Source organism: Protopterus annectens, chromosome 4.part0 (assembly GCF_019279795.1).
Source record: "Protopterus annectens isolate FY-2018-M chromosome 4.part0, PAN1.0, whole genome shotgun sequence".
In the NCBI taxonomy this organism is placed as follows: domain Eukaryota; kingdom Metazoa; phylum Chordata; order Ceratodontiformes; family Protopteridae; genus Protopterus; species Protopterus annectens.
The window spans coordinates 138,277,124-138,298,672 of record NC_056733.1 but is presented as its reverse complement, the minus strand read 5'-3'; the positions used below and the strand labels follow the sequence as shown (position 1 = coordinate 138,298,672).

General features: G+C 45.0%; 1 protein-coding gene across 1 annotated transcript in view; it reads right to left on the bottom strand.

The window, feature by feature from the left end:
• LOC122800226 (dynein axonemal heavy chain 17-like) overlaps window positions 1–21,549 on the bottom strand; it is a 17,083,451-nt gene that overhangs the window by 1,687,514 nt on the left and 15,374,388 nt on the right. The window contains exon 69 of the mRNA XM_044069720.1: window positions 20,818–20,958. Coding sequence (XP_043925655.1) covers window positions 20,818–20,958 — 141 coding nt within the window. The remainder of the gene's footprint in view (window positions 1–20,817; window positions 20,959–21,549) is intronic.

Sequence of the window (21,549 nt, the reverse complement as noted above, 5' to 3'; positions counted from 1 at the left end):
TTTGCATCCTGGGATTTTCCTCTTTTCTGCAACAGTTTCTTCCTTCTGTTGTATAGTTTGATTATAGCAGGGGACCACCAGATTGGTTTCCTTTTTTTGGAGGAGAGCATCTTGGTTCTATTTGGGATGGCATGATTCGTGCACGAGTGGATGTTCTCATACAGTGCCTTAGCTCATTACATCCGAGTGACGCCTCCAGGTGCATCTGCAGTTAACTCCTACTGCTCCTCTAGGCGTCAAATATTACTTATGCATATTTGCATTAATAATTCCAAAACCATGCTACATACAAGGTTTAAAAATATTTTATCTTGAAGCATACATGATGGCAAACACAATTGTATTGATATTTGACCTCTGTCAATGAGTATTTGTTAGAATTGTAAGGTGATAATTTAATATTTAAAGGCTCAGGCCACATCCACTAGGAGTTAAAGGTACATACTCAAAATAGTTGCACTGGAGTGAATGAGCTGGATTCTGCAGTCGAACTTTCAGATCCCGTCTGCATGGGTGTCATGAAGTTTGTCACTTCTGACTTCAGTAGCATGAAGTTGGCTTTGGAAAAGTTTTTTAAGGAGGTTTCCTTATGGGGGGTGGGGGTGGGATGTGGATGTCAAGGGTGATTTGCTTATGGTCAGACCTGATCAATGAGGGGGTGACCACTGGTGTGGAGCATCTATCTCCCAGGTTTGTAATGACCAGGTCTAGGATATTGGAGCCCCTGGTGGGACTATGGATTAGCTGATCCAGGGCATTGGAATTTATGAATTCCAAGAACCGTTGGGAAAAGGAGTTGGTACCTGAGTAGTTTTCCCAGTTAATGGCAGGGTAGTTGAAATCATCCAGTATTAGGGTGTTTGGTTGTATCTTAATATTTTCCAGTATGTTTAGAAAGGTATAGTGAGAATCTTGGGGCATGGTGTGGGATCTGTAGCAAGCTACAATTTGGATTGCAGTCTTACCTAGTGTTAGTTGCACCTGGAGAATTTCAGATGCATTGTGTTGGGCAACTAGCCTGCAGGTGTGAATATCCTTGGTGAATATGGACACTCCTCCACCTTTAGTGTTTTGGTCTTGGTTTTGTGGCTGAAAAGTCTGGTAAGAGTTGTAGCCTGGTATTGCAGGGGTGCTCTCTGGAGCCTTGAACCAAGTCTCAGTTACTGCACAGATATCGATGTTCTCCATTTTTAGGAGTGCCTCAAGAGAGTGCATTTTGAGGTTTAGACTTCTAGCATTGAGTAGCATTACCTTCAGATTTTGCATGCTTGTATCTGTTACGGTGGTGATTTTGTCCTTTGAACCTTGCCTAAAACAGGCACTATAGGGGTGGCAAGAGCTTTAGCCAGTAACCTGAATCCCAGGGGTGACAGGTGCAGACCATCTCTGGCAAAGCATCGTGGTTTGTTGAGCATGTCTTCCCAGGCAGACAGATACTGGATCCCCTTTGAATGACACCAGAAGCTTAGCCAATTGTTGAAGTCAATCATTTTGTCCTTATACTGTGGTATAATTCTGGGCAAAGGCAGGATGCTACTCAGGGCTTGGGTCATACCTGCCTGGGCCACATGATCTGAGAGCTCTTGCATGTCTCTTTTCATGTAGTCCCGGTGATGGGGACCCTGAATTTTCCTGGCTGGAAATCTCTGAGGTCTCTCAAGTTGCTGCAGGTGCCTGGTAAGGTACACACCAAAGAGAGAATTGTACTCAATTATTGGCCTCATGAGGGTCGAGTACAGGGGTGTTATGACCTCTTTCACTCTTGAGGCAATGCCTTTGCTAATGAGGTGTGCTACATAGAATGCCTTCCTTACCACAGTAGACACATGGTGGTCAAAGTTTAGGCTGCAGTCAACTTACATTTCCAAATTTCTCACTACTGAGTTGTTAGTTAGGGTATTATTATTTATATGATAGTCTACAGGAATATTGTTTTTTTTCCAAAGGGGATGATAATGCATTTTTTAGCACTGAGTTTGAGCCAATGGCTTTGGCACCAGTCACTGGTTTGTGTAAGTCCCTCTTGAAGTATATTGACATAATTTGGGGATTCAATGACTGCACCTAATTTGCAGTCATCAGCAAACTTAGTCAGCCACAGCCCCTCTTTTTTGGCCTGAACTTCTGAGAAGTATATTCCAAACAATAGGGGGCCCAGCACTGATCCCTGTGCAACTCCACTGCTGATAGGTCTGTTGGTTGAGGTAAAGTCCCCAACTCTGACTGAGTATGATCTGTCGGTGAGCCATTTAGCAACCCACCTGACAACAAAAGGGCTGATATTCAACGGGGAGAGTTTATCAATGATGCCCGAATGTGACATTGTGTTGAAGGCCTTGGCTAAGTCAAGGTAGGCTGTATGCACAGACTTGCCCTTATCTATGGCTCTGTGATGATTTTGAAGAAGTCCAGCAGGTTTAACAGGCATGACCTGCCTTTCACAAAACCAAACTTTGCCAGGTCAAGTGTTTCGAGATCACGTATATCCTTATTTATAAGGTACATGGTGATTTGTTCCATGGGGTTACCGATAAGGCTGGTTAAGCTTATGGGTATGTAGTTCCCAGGGTCTGTTGCTGTACCCCCGTTATGAAGGGGGATGTAGTGTCCTCCCAGACTGATATATATATTGTATCAGTTTGAAAGAAACCAAAGGCTAAGTAAATTGTTAAAAACAATACTTCCAAATCTATCTATCATCATGGAATCCTTTTTTGGAGGATGGAAAGCTTAAGCATCCTCTGGGACCTCACATTTGAGTATTTTCACAAAATGTACACAGTGATTAAACAAGTTCTAGTTGGACAGTCTCAAAGCCCTATCCCCATACTCAGGTCTCCTATATTCTGCTATGTAGCAAATTAAGCCTAGCCTACAAGGTATCCTCTGATCCCACACTAATGGATTTGTTGCCTATCTGCAAAAATAGCATAAAAAAAGCCATTTTAAGCTAAACCTTGTCTGGAACATAAACAAGACATGTTGGATTGTATGAACATAACGTACTAGGCAAGTGATCATTCGGTCCATAAGATGCACAGCAATATACACCTTTGCAGACCCTTTTCAAGCACTTAATAGTGATCACCTCCCAAATCTGAGCACAATCAGAGGCAGCCTGTGAATGCCTGGTATGTACAGGCCTATATCGTAACTGTAGAATTCCTTGAGGTATTGACACATGACACATATCAGCAATATTTTGGTAAATTTGGGGGTAAGTTTGGCTAGACTTAAAATGAATCTTGCACTGATGACCTTCTAACCACCTAAGAACCTATGATGGCCATTGACACCACAATGGAATCAACAAAGGGACTCTTGATCCACTGTTGCCTATCCTTGGGGGGTCTACAGCACAGTTTTATGTGGCATGGGCTCTACTATGTCCATCTCCCATCACACCTTGGAGCAGAACATATCAATAAGTTTGTCCAGTAGAGGTACAACTCAGAATAGGTGGGAGCAAGAACCTATAAGTTTCTTGCAGGATCTCTTCCTTAGGGAGGTGGGGTTCATGGGCCATGATCCCTCCTGACTCATCATTTTTATAATGTCACCAAATCTAATGTCCTCCAGAAATTGAAATAGTTTGCCTCAATGGTGCCCAGGATTAGGGCTGTCAGAGCAGGTTTCTGTTCATACAGCAAGGTTGAGCTTATCTGTGTCGAACCTTCTACCAAGGTACCTAGAGCTGATGCCATTGACACAGACAGTATTAGTGCTGCTGCTGCTGCTGAAGGTGGACCATTGACACTGACTTCTGTCACCAATAATAAGAAGTTATGTCCTCACCATAACATTCCATGTGAGTTGTTCGTCTCGCCTTCATTCTTGACTGATGGGTTAGGAGCTAATCCCATCGGCTCTAGTATGGCCAAATGCAAAGCTCGAGGTCTTCCAGTAGCTCGAGGTCAAGCCCCTACCCCAAGATGCACTGTGAATCACCTCAGATCTTGTTTGCTGCATGTACTATAACCATATAAATCAGCTATCCCCCTATGGAAAGGAAGGAGACATTAAGCAACCAGGATGAGACCAACATCTAGGTCAGCTATTAGCCAGGTGGGGGAAGGAGGGAGGGACACAAAAATGAAGGCGAGATGAACAACTCACATGGAATGTTATGGTGAGTACATAACTTCTTAATGTGAAGTTGTTCAATCTTGCCATTCATTCTTGACTGATGGGTAGCATCCCTAGCACCATCAATCTCAGGTGGCTCATGGAAGTACATTCTTCAAGACAGTGGACCCAAAGGAAGCCCTGTCCCTGGAGACCCTATCAACTTTCCAATAAGTGATAAAGGTATGAGGTTTTGACCAAGTGGTTGCTGCACAAATGTTATCAAGGGGCAGTTTGGCTTGGAACGCAGGGGATGTAGAAACTGCTCTGGTTGAGTGAGCTTTAATTTTGTATTGCAAAGGCATATTAGCAGCTGAATAGACACAGATGATACAATCAGATAACCATTTAGGCCTGTATTCAGAGAATGAAACAAAGAGCTGGTCTGATTTTCTGATATCTTTTGTTCTATCCAAATAAAATCTGAGCTGTCTGTGAACATCAAGTTTTTGCAGCATATACTCCAACTTGTTGAAATGATTAGGGAAGAAAACTGGTAACTCAATACTGGTTTCTGAACAAACTTTGTGCAAAAAGGAGGGATTTATCCTAAGTGATACTCTGTCAGCATGAAAAATCAAATAAGGAGGGCTGATAGATAAAGCCTGAAGCTCTGACACCCTGCGGGCAGAAGCAATAGCTACCAGAAATATGGTTTTCCACAACAAATATTTGAGGTCACAAGATGATGCTGGTTCAAACGGGGGGAGGATTAAATGCGACAGCATGAAATTTAGATTCCATGGAGAATAGGGGGTTTTCACAGGTGGTCTCATATGAAATGTCTCCTTGAGAAAGGCCTTGGATAACTTGTGGGACATGATATTTAACCCGTCAATCCCAAGATGAAAATTAGATATAGCAGCCAAATGGACACGAACTGTTGCTGTTGCTGCCACTCCTTTGTTAAAAATCATAGTCAAGAATTCTAGTATGGATGTCAAGGAGGCTTGGTAGGGATCAATATTATGGTTAAATGCCCATATGGAAAATCTCTTCCACTTATTAAGATATAATCTTCTAGTGGACAGCTTATGAGAAGACAAAAGGATCTGTTTTGTCTCATTGGAAAAGTTATGAAGCCTGGCTATGAGGGGAACTGGAGCAGCCAAGCTGTCAGCTTCAATGACTGCAGAGAGGGATGAAGGTCCCCTGATGGATGCGTCAAAAGGTCTGGAACTGGGTCCAAAATCCAGGGATCCTCAAAGAGATGATGTTGAAGGAATGGAAACCAAATCTGTCAAGGCCAATGTGGGGCTATAAGGATGATGGTCCTTCCCAGGGATTTTGCTTTCTGTAGAACTTTGGGAATCAATGGAATTGGTGGAAATGCACAGAGGAGACCCTGGGGCCAATAATGTATGAGTGTATCCCTCGGGGCTTCTCCCGGGGGGGGGGGGGGGGGTCAAGGCAAAGTAGCTTCTGCATTTTGTGTTGATGTGACTGGCAAAAAGGTCACAGCAAGGCTGGCCTCATTTGCGGAAAATCCTGTCTGCAATCTTTTTCTTGAGGGACCACTCATGTGGCAACAAGATTGCCCTGGTTTGTTTGTTTGCTATCACGTTGGCTCTCCCCAGGATATGTGTTGCCAACAGAAAGCGCTGGGAGGAAACAGCCCACTGCCAAACTCTGAGGACTTCTAGGCAAAGGAGGTAAGATCTGGTTCCCCCTTGCATGTTCAGGTACCAGACCACTGACATATTGTCTTTCTGAATTGCAATCATTCCTAGAGGAAGAGGGTCCTGGAAGTACTAAAATGCCAAAAGTACTGCTCTCATCTCCAGAACATTGATATGCAAGTGTGACTCCTGACTGGTCCATGTGCCTTGGGCAGTCTTTCCCTGAAAATGCCCCCCCACACACACACCCTATCAGGGAAGCGTCCATGGTCACAGTGGCTACTGGAGGGGCGAGAACAAAGGGGTGTCCTATGGTGTCATGAAGAGATGTCAACCACCACTGGAGATCTTTCTTGCAATAGCTCATAATCAATATCATGTGGTCCATGGGTAGTTCCTGGTAAGACCATTGAGTGAACAACAGCCATTGAAGGATCCGCATATGCATTCATGCTAATGGTATGGCTAGGATTGCTGCAGCCATCATACCCAATACTTTCAGAACTTCTGAAGCTGGTGCTCTGTCTTTTGATACCAATGTGCTGACATGCTGACGAAGAAGAGAGAGTCTTTTGATTGGTAGCCTTGGAGTGGTGGTTGAGGTGTCTAACTCTGCCCTGATAAAAACGATATGCTGCAATGACGACAAGGCAGACTTTTCTGAGTAATACCTAAATGATTGCAGAGTGACAGAGTGTACTCCCTTACCTGATGCTTGGTGGTAGCGGTAAAGAGCCAATCATCTAGGTCAGGTGAGCCGTGACCACTGCCATACATTTGGTGAACACACTTGGGGGCTGTAGTGAGATCAAAGGGCAGGGTTCGAAACTGAAAATGATTGGCACCCAGCCGGAAATGCAGGTGATCTCTGGATGGCCTTGTCATCTTTATGTGGTAGTACGCATCCTTGAGATCTACCGAGCATATCCAATTGTCTTTCCCTAAGAAAGGAAGAATAGACTGAAGCGTGACAATCTGGAACTTCTCTTTTTTTACATATTGGTTGGGTCTGCTAAGGTCCAAAATGGGTCTCCAGTCCCCTGTTTTCTTTGGAACCAAAAAGAATCTTGAGTAAGTTCCGGATCCTGTCTGGTCTGCTGGGACTGACTGGATGACTCTTTTTTTGTAGCAACTTTCGGACCTCTATAGTTGCTTGTTCCCTGTAACTGGATGGAATGTCCAGGATTCTCTGTATGGACGAGAGGGGGGTGGCAAATGGTATGAAGTACCCTCTGAAAATGATACTTTGTACCCAGCTGTATTTTGTTATTTCTTGCCAGGCATCTGGGTGCAAAGATAAGCGACCCCTGACTGCCTCCAGAGCAGGACAGTCGGGCCTCCTTTTAGGAGCGCTGATGGAGTTGCCCAGAGAAGTGATCTCCATCACCCTGATATTGCAGACCCCCTCTGCCACGAGGGCAGCATCTTCCACTATTACCCCCTCCTCTGCCCCTGGAGGGGGGTTCACCAAGTGTGTCCTGAAAGGCTCCTTGAGCTTTCTGGAACCACATTTTCCCTCCCCTTTGACCTTTGGGATAAGGTCGGGCAGGGGTGGAAAAACGGATTCTGACAGCAGACAGAGTCTTTCTCTCCTGTTCACACCTGGTCAAGGTTTCCTTCATTCTAGGCCCAAAAAGGGATGAGCCATCAAAGAGGGGGGGGGTTAATGAAGGATGACTTGAAGGGCTCCACAAAGAAACACAAGCACATCCAGGAATGTCTTCTAAGAGCGATTCCTGTACCCGCTGCCCTACTTGTTCCATCAGCTGCATAGGATATGAGACGCATGGACAAGTTCACAATAGAATTTAGGGTAGAAAGCTGGGCAGCAACTTTGTCAGAGGCACCTGCAGTTACTGTACCCTGAAGAGTATCTCCCAACTCCTTAAGGAGATCTCTCTGCAACCTAGTAAAATGGGTTAAGTAGTTCAGTGAACGGTGAGCAAAAGTCGCTGAACTGAACATGCATTTCCCATATCTATTCATGATCCTAGACTCTCTATTAGGAGGATGGATAGACGAGGAAGTCTCAGACATTTCCTTTTTGGTGGGCGCCACCACCACCATGGCATCAACTGGGACTCCTTTGGATAAGAAAGTTTTGTCTGGTGGGGCTGATATTAACTTGTTAGGCCTCCTAAGGACAGGCTCCATGGACTCCGGTGCCTCCCAAGCCCTTCAAGAAACCAACTGCATGAGTTCATCGAAGGGCAGAGACACCCAAGAGGTGGAGGGTTGAGACCCAAAAGCCTTCAGGAGAACTGACTCATCCTCAGTAGGGCTTTTGGACTGCCAGTCACCCCTCTGCCTAAGGATCTCAAGTATCTCAGCAAAGGAGATATCCTCAGAGGGGGACCGTGGGGACCCTTCTGACTCATCCAAGTCAGTGTCAGATGTTAAAGACTCCTGTGAGGAGTCCAAGTGTCTCCTCTTGCACAATCTCTTCCTGGGGACCTCCTCAGTGGGAGCTTCTGGGGAGGTCTCGGAAGAGCAGGGGCACCTGTGGGGCTACCTGAAGCTCTGGGTCTCTACACTTAGCCTGGATGATGGAAGCAGAAGCAGACACAGGCGCTTTAAGGGATAAGGAAGCAAGACCTGAAGTCGAGGATGTCTTTAGAGACAGAGCTCTCCTCCGATGGAAAGAAATCGATGGATCCGAGGGAACCAACAAAATCTCCCACACCGAGGCAGTGAGCTCCGAGCTGGAGGTGGGAGCCAAGCTCATCCGAGCCGAAGCCGCGAGAGGAAGAGTCAGCACCGACAAGTTGGTCCGACTATCCTCCCCAGATCTGACTAGAGAGAGTCGGCTCCTAGAGTCCCCGGTTGGTGCCGAGGATGTCAGAGTGGATGGAGCTGAGGACACTGGAGCAGGTCTTAGCTTGGAAGGCTCCACGATCAGCAGGTCTGTTTCTTCTGGCTCCAAAGGGCCGATACGGCTCGGAGGAGGAGTAGCCAAAGCAGGAGTAGTGGTCTTCGGCTCCAAAGCTGCTTGGGTTGGAACTGACAACAATTTAGCAAGGCCTGGTGCCTGTAAAAGCTTCTGTACCAATCGATCCATGTCCAAATCTGAAAGGCTGACAGATGATCTAGATGAATACACCGATGGTGCCAACTGGAGCAAAGGTGACTGAGGCACTTTGGATACCGGCTCCAAGGCTGTGGGCTGGCTCTGAAAAGAGAAGACAGTCGGCTCTGAAACCTGTGGAGCCGATGTCTCATCAGATTTTTTTTATTTCGATTTTTTTGAGTCCTTAGATTCAGTAGATGATTTTGAGGACTTAGAGGATTTGCTGGCAGCATCCTGGTCACTCAATGTCTCTTGAAAGGGGTGTTTTAGCAAACCCCTATCCATCAATTTCGTTTTCCTCTCTAAAAGCACCCTAGAAGAATAGGAATGGCAGATAGCACAAGACTCTTGCAGGTGGACAGCTCCTAAACAATATACACATGTAACATGCCCATCAGTGACTAACATTTTCTGGTTACAGTCCGAACATTTTTTAAAACCAGACTTGGGATGCTTGTCCTTATCATCTGCCATAATAATACTCTAAACTCAGGCTGATCCAAAAACACTGAGAAATAAACAACAATAGGCTCTAAATACACACACACACACACACACACACACACACACACACACACACACACACACACACACACACACACACAGAGCCTAATATATAAATATTCAAAAACTCTATAACTACTGTAGAATAAATGTAGTACACACACAAACTAAGTAGGCCGAAAAATGAGGTCAACTATCTAAAGAGTAAATACAGTAAGTAAATTATCCCAGCAAAAAACTCTTATAGTATAATACTAAGTGCTACAGGATATGCTAGACACACTTAATCCAACTAGGCCAAAAACAACAAGGCCGACTATCTAAAGACTAAATATAGCAAGAATATGATATCACATGGGAAAGCTATAAAAGCTAACTAATTATGAAAAATACTAGAAAAACTATTTCCGAAAGCAAGTAAATAGAAAAATTTCAAAGTTACTGGCTGGAGCATATACTGGAACCTCCAATCAGATGCCATGGCAAACTAGATCTGAGGTGATTCACAGTGCATCATGAGATAGAGGCTTGGCCTCGAGCTACTGGAAGACCTCAAGCTTTGCATTTGGCTGTACTGGAGCCGATGGATCGGCTCCGAACCCATCAGTCAAGAATAAATGGTGAGATTGAACAACTTCACATCTCTGGTTATCTCATAACCAGGGAAGCCTTTGGTACATAAAAGTTGAATGCTCAGAGTATCAACATAAACAACAGCTCCAAAACATTTATGGAGGGAGTTATCACTCGGCACTCAAAGCCAGTCCCTTCAGCCCTAATGTTTTTTTTGCTGACAGTGTCAGGACAGATACCTCCATCCATGCTGAGAACATCAAAGTCATAGGATCCCAGTATTGAGCAGGAATACCATAATGTTATCTAGATTTTGTTTTATGTTGGAGGCTTTAGAAGACTGACACTGTTTAAAATAGACACTCTGAGGGTGGACAAGGATGTAGTCAATATATGAAAGACTTTGGGAGAGAAGTGCAGGCCAGCCATGGCAAAGCAATTAGAACTCTACCACCTACCATGGGGGTGGGAAGTTGGCATAATGGTTATGGTGTTTACCTTACAGACACAAGGTACTGGGTTCAATTCTGACATGGGGTAACTGTCTATGCTTAAAATGGCCCACAAGGGTTGTTAGCTTAGTACAAACCTATGAACTTATTAATCTCCTCCCAGACTGATATATATTATACCCCCATTTAATGACACCAGAGGCTAAGTCAATTGTTGAAAAAAAGAAGTTATGTACTCACCATAACGTTCCATCTGAGTAGGTACTTCATTTGTCTGCAACCTGTGGGGTATCGGATCCGATCTCGGATCCGAGCTGGCAGCTTTACTAGATAAAAGATCCGAGCTCCTAGCTCCTCCCCTACACATAATCCCCTGCTACATACTCCCTTTCCCCAGATCGTGTTTGCCTACACTAACAACCAAGATTCTCAACCGAGGACCATAACCTACTGCCTAACTGCATGAACAATGTCATTCATAGTCAGGAAGCACGATACTCGATAGGGGGCATGGAGGGGGGGGGGTCGGTTGCAGACAAATGAAGTACCTACTCAGATGGAACGTTATGGTGAGTACATAACTTCTTTATCTGAAGTAGTTATTTCATCTGTTCTGCAACCTGTGGGACATAGTCCCCAGCTACCTAAAAAACCCCCCTGGGAGGTCCTCAAGGAAGGATATTCCGGAGCACCGCGGAGCCAAAGGAAGCCCTACGCCTGGATATCATATCCAATTTATAATGAGAAATGAATGTATGAGAAGAGGACCAAGTAGCTGATGAACATATATCATCCAGAGGAACTCTGGACCAAAACACTGCAGAAGTAGCTATGGAACGAGTTGAATGGGCATGGACTCCGGAAGGAGCAGGTTTCCCTGAGGCTAAATAAGCATGGATGATGCATTGCAAAATCCAGTTTGCTAAAGTAACTTTGGTAATAGCCTTGCCTAAGGATGGTTTGCAAAGGACACAAACAATTGATCAGACCTGCGAGTAGCCTTTGTCCTGTGCAAGTAAAAGCTCAGTTGTCTATGTACGTCCAATTTGTGTAATTTATATTCCCCTTTGTTCTGGAAGTTGGGAAAAAACACTGGTAAATTAATCGACTGATTAATATTTGATTCAGAGGCCACTTTGGGCAGAAAGGAGGGGTTAGTCCTGAGAGACACTCTATCCTTATGAAAAATTAGATAAGGGGGTCTCATGCAAAGTGCTTGAAGTTCTGAGACCCTCCTGGCTGACGTAATAGCGATCAGAAAGGCTGTTTTCCTGGATAAAAATTTTAATTGAACCGAGGCGGCCGGTTCAAAGGGAGTGCTCGTTAATGCCTGCAGAACCAATGTCAGGTCCCATGGTGGAACCGCAGTCTTAACTGGTGGCTTCATCAGAAAAATTCCTTTCAAAAACGTTTTGCATATTTTAGCTGAAGCTAACGATCCCAGCCCATCTCCTATGTGAAAATGAGAGATGGCTGCCAACTGTACTTTAACTGTAGATGCACTGGCTCCTTGATGAAAAATATGTAACAAGAATTCAAGAACAGTTGGGATAGGGACGGTAAAGGGATCCAAACCCTTGTCTGTAGCCCAGACAGAAAAACGCTTCCACTTACTACTGTAAATTTTTCTGGTAGTAGGTTTGTGCGCTGCTACCAGAATGTCTTTCACTGGTGAGGAGATACCAGGAGTCCTTGCCATAGTGGAACTGGATCAACCAAGCTGCGAGCTTGACGTTTTCCAGGTTTGGGGGTTGCAATCCCACAGGATGCGAAATCAGATCTGGGATGGGATCCAAGATCCAAGGAGGAACTACACTGTGAGACCGCAGATAAGGGAACCAGATCTGGCGAGGCCAGAATGGGGCTATGAGGATAACTTTGCTCCCCAGCCTTCGGCCTTTCTGTAGGAACTTCATCATGAGAGGAAGAGGGGGGTAAGCATAGAGGAGACTGGGTGGCCAAGCACGAACCAGAGCATCTCTGGGGCTCTCCCCTGGTGGGGGGGAATTAGAGCGAAAAACTCACTGCACTTTGTGTTTGACGGAGAAGCAAAAAGATCGCAGAAAGGTAGACCCCACTTGAGGAAAATCTGTTCGCTACTGACGGGTTCAGAGACCACTCGTAAGGTGTGAGGATCAAGCGACTCAGCTTGTCCGCAAGAACGTTGGACCGTCCCGGAATGTGCATTGCTATCAGAAAACTGTTGGTGGATATCGCCCATTTCCAAACTCTCATGGCCTCCCGACAAAGGGGATAAGATCTGGTTCCTCCCTGTTTGTTTATGTACCAGACTATCGCCATTTTGTCCGTCTGTATTGCAATAGTCCCCAAGGGAAGAAGGTTGTGAAGAGCTTGCAATGCTAGAAGCACCGCCCTCATCTCTAGGACATTGACATGCAGAGCGGTCTCCAAGGGAGCCCACGTGCCTTGGACGGTTCTGCCCATAGCATGCCCCCCACCCGAGGCGAGAAGCGTCCGTGGTCAACATGGCTTGGGGTTGAGGCATCACAAAGGGTCTCCCTTCCCGCAGCTCCCGTGAGCAAAGCCACCAGAGGAGGGAGTCCCTGCAAACCTTGCTCAGGGGAATAGGAGTGTCTAGGGGGTGTAGCAACAGAGACCATTGGACTTGAAGGGTCCATTGAAGAATTTTCATTCGCAGACGTGCGTGCAGGGAAAGACTGATTGCTGCCGCCATAGAGCCCAGCGCTCTCAGGACTAATTCTGCCGATGGGGATGGGGACTGAAGAAGTGCCATAACATGACGTGACAAACTGCTCAATCTGTCTGATGTTAAGAGGGCCTGAGAGAGGCGAGTATCTATTTTGGCCCCTATGAATTCCAGAACCTGTACAGGATGAAGGAAGGATTTCTGGAGGTTTATTGAAATGCCCAGACGCTGGGCAAGAGTGAGAGAATAGTCTCAGGCAGAACAAAGCTGATGCCTGTTGGAGGCAGTGAGGAACCAGTCGTCCAAGTACAGAAAGACCTGAATGCCCTGGAGTCTCAGGTGGGCTGCAACAACTGCCATGACCTTAGTGAACACCCTGAAGGCTGTGGTGAGGCTGAATGGAAGAACCCTGAACTGATAATGACTGGCTCCCAGCCGAAAGCGGAGAAACCTCCTGGATCATCTGTCCATAAGAATATGGTAGTACGCATCCTGGAGGTCTGTGGAGCACATCCAGTCAGTCTCCCGAAGAAGGGGGAGAATTGATTGCAGAGTGACCATCCGGAATTTTTTTTTGGGAATGAACAGGTTCAGGGAAGAAAGGTCTAGAATTGGTCTTAAGTCCCCCATCTTTTTTGGCACTAAAAAGAACCTGGAGTAATTGCCCAATCCGAACTGGTCTGGGGGGACGTGCTGGATGGCTCTTTTTTCTAGCAGCTTCGAAACCTCCGAAGCTGCCGCCTCCCTTTGATCGGGTGGGACATCGGGGAGGTGCTTTGTAGGAGGGGGAAGACTTAGAAAGGGAATGGTGTAACCTCTGGATATGATTCGGAGCACCCACTGATCTGTCATAATGGGCTCCCAATTTTGGAGGTGCTCCAGAGAGGGACAGCCGGGTAAAGCCCTCAGGGCTGTTGCGCGGGCCTGTCCGAGAACGGTTCTCTAGACCCAAAATTACATGGCCCCCCTCTGCCTCTGGGCAGCATCCACCTTGTCCTCCTCTGCCTCTGAAGGATGAGGGATCCAAAGCTGGACGGGACTGCTGAGACTTCCAGAACCACATCTTCTTTTGTCCCCTCTGATTCCTAGAGAAGGATCGTTGGGGATTAGAGAAGCGGATTCCGACGGCAGACAGCGTCTTCCCGTCCTTTTCGCTTTGGATCAGCGTCTCGTGGACGGTCTTGCCAAAGAGCAAAGAGCCGTCAAAGGGTGCGTTCGTGAAGGACGCCTTGAAGGGTTCCGCAAAATTGCAAAGGCGGAGCCAAGCATGACGCCGCAAGGCGACCCCTGCTCCGCTAGCTCTAGTGGCTCCCTCCATGGCATGGGAGAGTAGCCGCATAGAAGTGTTAGAAATAGATTTCAGAGTGGCCATGCGAGTCGAGAAAGTCCTCATCCTCGGCCGTCATGGACTCCGGGGAAGCTCCAGCGTATTCCTTTATTAAGTCCCGCTGGAGTCTGATGATGTGCGCCATGTAGTTCAGCGCCCTTATAGAGAAGGTGGCTGAAGCAAACATCCACTTTCCAATGCGGTCCAATGTCCGAGATTCCTTATCCGGAGGATGGACCGAGGAACTCTCCTGTGCAAGTTCCTTCTTCGTGGCAGCCGCCACCAACATGGCATCCACTGGTGAACCCTTAGACCAAGCCTGCCTATCCGAGGGAGGGCTAAGAATTTTATCTGGCCTTCTTGGAATTGGCTCCACGGTGTCTGGTTCCTTCCACGCCCTGGTAGTAATTAGGTCTACCAGGGGGTCAGCCGGGGGGGACACCCAGGAGGTAGACGGGCCTGCATCAAACGCCTCCAGAAACACAGACTCATCTGAGGAAGGTTTTTGGGCAGACCACCCTCCTCTAATTCGCAACATTTCCATGATGTCTCCAAAGGAGACATCCTCAGGGGGTGATCTTGGGGAACCTTCCCCTTCATCCAAATTTGTGTCTTCCATGAGGGACTCAGGGGAGTCCAGGTGCCTCCTTTTGCACTTCCGTTTGCGAGGGACCTCCTCGGTGGGGCTATCAGAGGAGGGCTCGCCTATGGGGTCCGGTTCCTCTAAGGGAACTAACTGGAGTGTTGGTGCAGGCTGTCCCAATGGCCAGATGATGGAGGATAGACCCAAATGCATCGGGGGGGGTGGGTGGATCTGACACCTGGACCAGGGATCTGGAAGGTCTCGACAGAACCCTCTCCACTACCTCGAACGCCGAAGGCAAACCCCTTTCCCAGGCTCCGAAAGCAGCCCCCTCGGCTCCGAGGTAGGGATTGGCGTTGGAGCCGAAGCAGTCGGACCCGAGAGGGAAGTGTGCTCCGACCTGAACGGAGCCGAAGACACATCTACCCCCACGGATCCGATGCTCGGCCCCGAGAGCTAGGATCCGACAAGCTCAAGGGCAATGTTGGCGTCAAAGTAACCGGTGCTGTCGGCGCCGACAACTCCCCGGTTCCGAAATGGCCCGGAACCGACAACTCCAAATCCCCAAACCGGGTCAGAGACGGAGCTATAGAGGCAAAGAAAGGGGCTGCTCTCCCCCCCAGAGGGGGAGGAGGCAGGAGCACCCCCATCTGCATTTGAGTCTGCAAAAATCGACGCATCATCCGATCCATGTTCACGTCGGTCAGGCTCCTTGTCGATCTAGAAGAGTTCATCAAGGCGGACCGGGAGGGCCGCCTCGAAGAACTTGAGGGAGACCAGTACTCCTCCTCTGGCACTGGTGAGAACCAAGGTGAACGGAGCCGAGAGGGAGAGGATTCTAAGGCCCTCATGGAGGGGCTCGTAACTTTAGATTGCGGGGCAGAGGGATGAGTCTCAGCCCGCCTCTTGTGACTCTTATGCTTCTCTTTATGCCTCTTCTTTTTAGAGGAAGAAGAGTCCCCCTGACCCTGAGAATCTGAGGGAGGTTGAGTCCCAGACAGGGTAGGGGGTTCCAAAGGCCCAGAGGCCACAGTCACGGCCTGTGCCTTAGAGGGAGAGGAGGAAGAAGAATCCTGCGGTAATAATCCCACCAGGATTAACTTGTTCCTCCTAACCCTGGTGGCCCGGGAGTTAAAAGCTGCACAAATTTGGCAGCTGGTGGACAAATGGGCCACCCCCAGACAAAGAACGCGCTGAGTGTGGCCATCAGCTGGGGAAAGCTTATGGCCACACTCAGTGCACTTAGAGAATATGGCTTTGGGCCCTTCAGCCATAATACAGAACACACTCACACACTAAGGGGAGGGAAATAAAAATTAAGACAAGAAATTGCCACAAGATTTTTAAACTAATAATACTACATGACGACTAGGGCGCTAATACACACACACACACACACACACACACACACACACACACACACACACACACACACACACAACAAAAAGTATTCAAGTCTAACTTTTAACGGTTATTTTAAACCAGAAAGTTCTCACCCACACCTAAGAGCTCTTCACTTGAAGCTTCTCTCAGCCGCGGCAAACGAGATCTGGGGAAAGGGAGTATGTAGTAGGGGATTATGGATAGGGGGAGGAGCTAGGAGCTTGGATCTTTTAGCTAGTAAAGCTGCCGGCTCGGATCCGAGATCGGATCCGATACCCCACAGGTTGCAGAACAAATGAAGTAACTACTTCAGATCAATATTTCCAAATCTATCATCATGGAATCCTTATCAGGAGGATGAAAAGCTTAAGCATCCTCTGGGACCTCACATTTGATTATTTTCACAAAATGTATGCAAGGATTAAACAAGTCCTGTTTGGACCATCTCAAAGCCCTATCCCCATATTCAGTATCCTATATTCTGCTGTGTAGCAATTTAAGCCTAGACTACAAGGTATCCTCTGATCCCACACTAATGAATTGGTTACGTATCTGTAACATCAAAGTCACAGAAACTATATTCTTGGGTGCCAAGAACATCAGCATGGGGTTTCTCACTAAATCTGATATACCAGTTGCCAAAACTAGGCCTGGGGTAGGAATAGTAATAAAACGGGCATGGGAATCTTCTCACACAAACTGTAGACACAGAAGGGTCCAAAAGGGACTCAAAGTGAAGTTGAGACTTTACAAATGTGAATATCATCTTGTTCCAGTCCAGCAGTGTGAGGCTTTGGAGGGACTAGAGGAATGAAGGGATGCAGTAGAAGCTGGACATGGAGAAAGGAATTAGGCAAGCTCCTGCTCTGAGGAAAAGCTTCCTGCTTTCTTTCTCATAGTGGATTTTACTTCCCAGGAGCAGAGTATTTTAGTCCTAAAGAATCATGCCTTTATGGAGAATCTTAGCAGGAAAAGTTAATCAAATGTAGAAGGCCCAGGGTGGGGTGAGAAAGTGGTTACTTTTCTCAGAATCTTCACTGAAGAAATCTTCTCCAAGAATGAAGTATCTTTGTTGCACAGTCTTTTCTTCTATTTCTTTTTTTTCCTGCTGTCTTTCCATTTCCTTCTCTTTGGTTCATAGGTTCATAGATTACTACTAGGCTAATTGCCCTTGTGGGCCATTTTAAACCTAGCCAATTACCCCATGTGAGAATCAAACCCTGCACCTTATGCTTGTAAGGTAAACACCTTAACCATTATGCCAACCTCCCAACCCCAGTACATTGAAGCTTCCCTGACTGGGAAACAAACCCGGACCAAGGCGGTGAGTGTGCCGAATCCTAACCACTAGACCACCAGGGACTAGCTGGATCATTCTTAAGGACCCCTTTCAGAACCAGCCTGTTTCATCAGTCAAAGAAGGTCATTGAATAAATGTTTTGCTTAACTGATAATCGGAGTTAAGATACCCTACCCCAAGACACACAATGCACATCTTGTGAGGGTCTTGGGAAAGGATCTTAAGATCACACTGCTAGCATTTTTTAAAATCCAGAAGCTTTTGAATCCTTATCCATTCATAACCAAAATATCTCTACCAGTCGCTCTAATTCAAAGAAACATAACAGCAATATGTTGTTACTATCCCAGATATAGAATACTGAAGGTATGAAGGATAGCCAAAGATTTTTTTAACATGGCGAGTGGAGAGAAAACGAGAGGGAAATAGTCTGGTTTGTAAAAAATAAATAAAGTATCAGAAAGTAATGATAAGTGTTAAGAACTACAGCTAAGTGCTAATATACCTTGAAAAAAGAAAAGTATGTCAAAGAGGCATTTATCTTACCCACATCTATGACAGAATTTCCACTCAAAAGGCTAAAGCTTAGTGAACAGAAACTGAAGCTCTCAGTGGAAGCAACGAGATCTAGATAATCAGTGGGGAATGATGCATTATGGAATGGGGAGGAGCTTGAGATAGCCAGAGTTTGTTGTTGCCATGGAAACAGGGGTACCCTCTGCAATTCATTCATCAATTCCAGTGTGCAGACAAGACCAGCTTAAATCTGTGTATAAAATAAAAAAAAATTGATACAGCCCTTGTGTAGTCTGCTAAAAAACTGAGATAAAAACAGTAGCACTGCTTTTACTGCAACTTGAACAACAATTATTTTTCAATATCAAAAAAATCACTTTAGGTGCCAGTGAACATAAACCAACTAAAAACAGAAATAGTTCACTTTGCAACAAAGGACAATTATTTTTCTACCAGTAAGCTGCTGATGGAATGGTAATGATTTTAAAGACCTTCATACTAACTATTCAGTCATGCAAGACTATCGCCCTAATAGGCTTGCAACATGAGGATGAGCCATAGCAACGAACAAGGCCCCTGCCCAGAAACTAAGGATAAAGTAAAAAGGCATCAAGGCTTATTACGTTTGAGTGGCCAGTAAAGGTAGTACACATCTTGCCCTTTTCACCATGAATAATGACATTGGTGACTTGTCCTTTTCGCCATATTTCAAAGGCTACTTATCCATGTAGTAACAGCCATCTCCATTTAGCCACCCTGAATGTCAATGCACGTCCTATGTGATACTTTCTAACTCTACTGCCCAGCTTTTGTGTGTGTGCTTCTTAGATTTCTCTTCCATGCTACAGACATCTGATAAAATCTGAGGAGCCTAATTTGTTTCATGTCAGACTTGTCTTTTTTCAGAATTTTTATATTTATTTATTTATGCATGTAGGTATGCAAAAGAATGCCTTGAAAGGCTTTTAATATTCTACTGATGGTATTTTTTAAAGCTGTTATGCTGAACAAAGTTGTGAAGAACCCACACAACACAGGCAGTCTGAGACTGAGTGAAAAATCATTAGTGTATTCTATCTTCTGCAAAGCCACATGTTAAACATCTGAAGAAACATCATTGAATTAAAAATGAATGTTGTTGTTTGTCTTTCGGCTTTTTCCCGATAAGGGGTCGCCACAGCGGAACTCTGGTCTGCTAATGATTGGCAGTAGATTTTTACGGAAAGCCAAGGTGCCAGCTCGGCGCCCAATCTTCAATGAAGGCACGCCCATTTACGCACGCATGTCTTTCAAACACTACCCAACCATGGGGAGGACATGCAGACTCCACACAGAAGGCACTCCCAAGCGAAGCCGAAAATTGAACTGCAGAACCTCTTGCTGTGAGGTAACAACGCTACCGCAGTTTCACCGTGGTTATTATTGAATTAAAAATTAATAAGATTGTTAATATTAAATGACAACAAATTAATTGCTGTACTTAAATGGAGAAACTGCAGGTTAGTAATGACTAATGCACTATTCAAGAATAGGAAATTCATTCCCATGTTCAATAGTTTTCAGCTATAAAAAGGAATGGAGAAAGTATCTACAACCACAAGTTAATTGAGGATCAGGAATAGTCTGTGTTATTGTTAGTATATCCATGAAAACTTGTACTGAATCATGCAATGAGATGGACTGCTGGTAGAAACTGGCCAAAATAACTGTGCTTTAGTAAGAAATCCCAAAGGTTATTATTTAGTGCCCAAATGGCTATTTTAAAAATAAAACCACACATTTATTGTGTGATGCCAATTTCTGAATGTACACAGCCTTATAAGGGTAAAAAGGATAACTGAGAATTAGGCATACTGCATAAGTATATTTGCTTATACAAATTCAGGTGCAGCTATTCAGCACGTTGGTCTAGAAGTTGTAGTTTGCATCCCACAAAAGCACATGTTTAAGGGGGCTACCTCAGTTGATGATATCCAAAAAGGTGATGTAGCATCATATGGAGCAGAAAAGCTGGCTGAGCTAAGCAAACTATTGCCTGAAAGAGATGAGGTGAAGGTCTTTAAGTCATTCAAAGGAGACCGGAATCGACTGACTGACTCTGACCAATTCGTGGTTTTACTACTTGGCATTCCAAGCATGTGTTCAATAAAGTGGTTGTTTTTATTCTTGTGTTCCTTCCAGTGGCTTATTTTTTGGTTATTGGTATGAATTTATGCAATTTCCACACTTTTTTCGTTGATTCTACTAAACATTTCCATTTTGCCTTTTTACAGTGGTGTCAGATAGAATACTAACATTGTAAAAAATGTCTCTAAAAACCCTCATGTTGTCATGAAAGTACAATTATGTGTAATGATGACTTGAGGAAATAATGATACAGTCAAAGCTGTTATAAAAACATGTATCTGACTTTAAGAAAAACAAAAACAAAAAAGTCATTATCACACCTTAACTGTAATGAGTATTATAGTGGCAATGACAGGAGCCCCAGACTGGGAACCATCACTAATCCATAGTCCTGGCATCAATAGCTTTTACCTTTAATGTAGTCAGTATTTTTCAAAGATGCACATAGAACTGAAAAATGCATTAGTTTTTAAAATGCCCATATAAATATTATATTACTTTTAGTAAAAATCCTATTTCTAGTACACTAGGCTTCACTAAGCCTTAAATATAAGGTAATTAACTCTTTATTACCTTTAATGAAAATTGATAGAGTGGATTAATTTTGTTGAGGTCATTCATGATAAAATAAAGTAAGGAAGCCCTTGCTGCAGCAGGTCTGTAGTTTTCTCTAGCTTCATTGATTTTTACTTCGGTGATTTTTGCCTCAGCAACCTGTAAAATACATTTTTTTACTAATGATATATAAAATTTAAACATCACACGTCTGTAGGTATTATTTAAAAGAATATTTTTGTTCAGCTATGCCAGTATAAAATATCTAACCAAAGTATGTGGCTTTCTTCATGTCTCAGGCAACGCCCATCAGGATTCATAATACCTTGTCATTTTTCTCTCTTTGGTCAGAAAGCTACAATTGCATGTAAGAGTTATATAAGCTTAATATTATCCCAGACAAAGGGCAAGTAAAATTGAATGAGTACTCACCTTACCAGTAGATCTCTGAGAGGGAAGTACCACAGAACTCTGATAATAACGTATGGGCATTCTACCTTCATTGGCACAATTGTCAATGTAAATTTTCCCAGTAGTACTCATGCCTCTGCTGAAATCTCTGGTCTTCTGATTAACGCCACTGATACTGGATTCATGCCACTGGTTTTAACCTGAAGTCAGTTTCAGCATTCATTAGATCTTCTTTTCAGGATTGAGTCCACCTCTTGATACAAATAGTGGCCTCCCACACAACTCTTTTTAATCACTGAAGGGTATGCCTAAATGGATTGTGAGCTTTGTAAAAAGCCA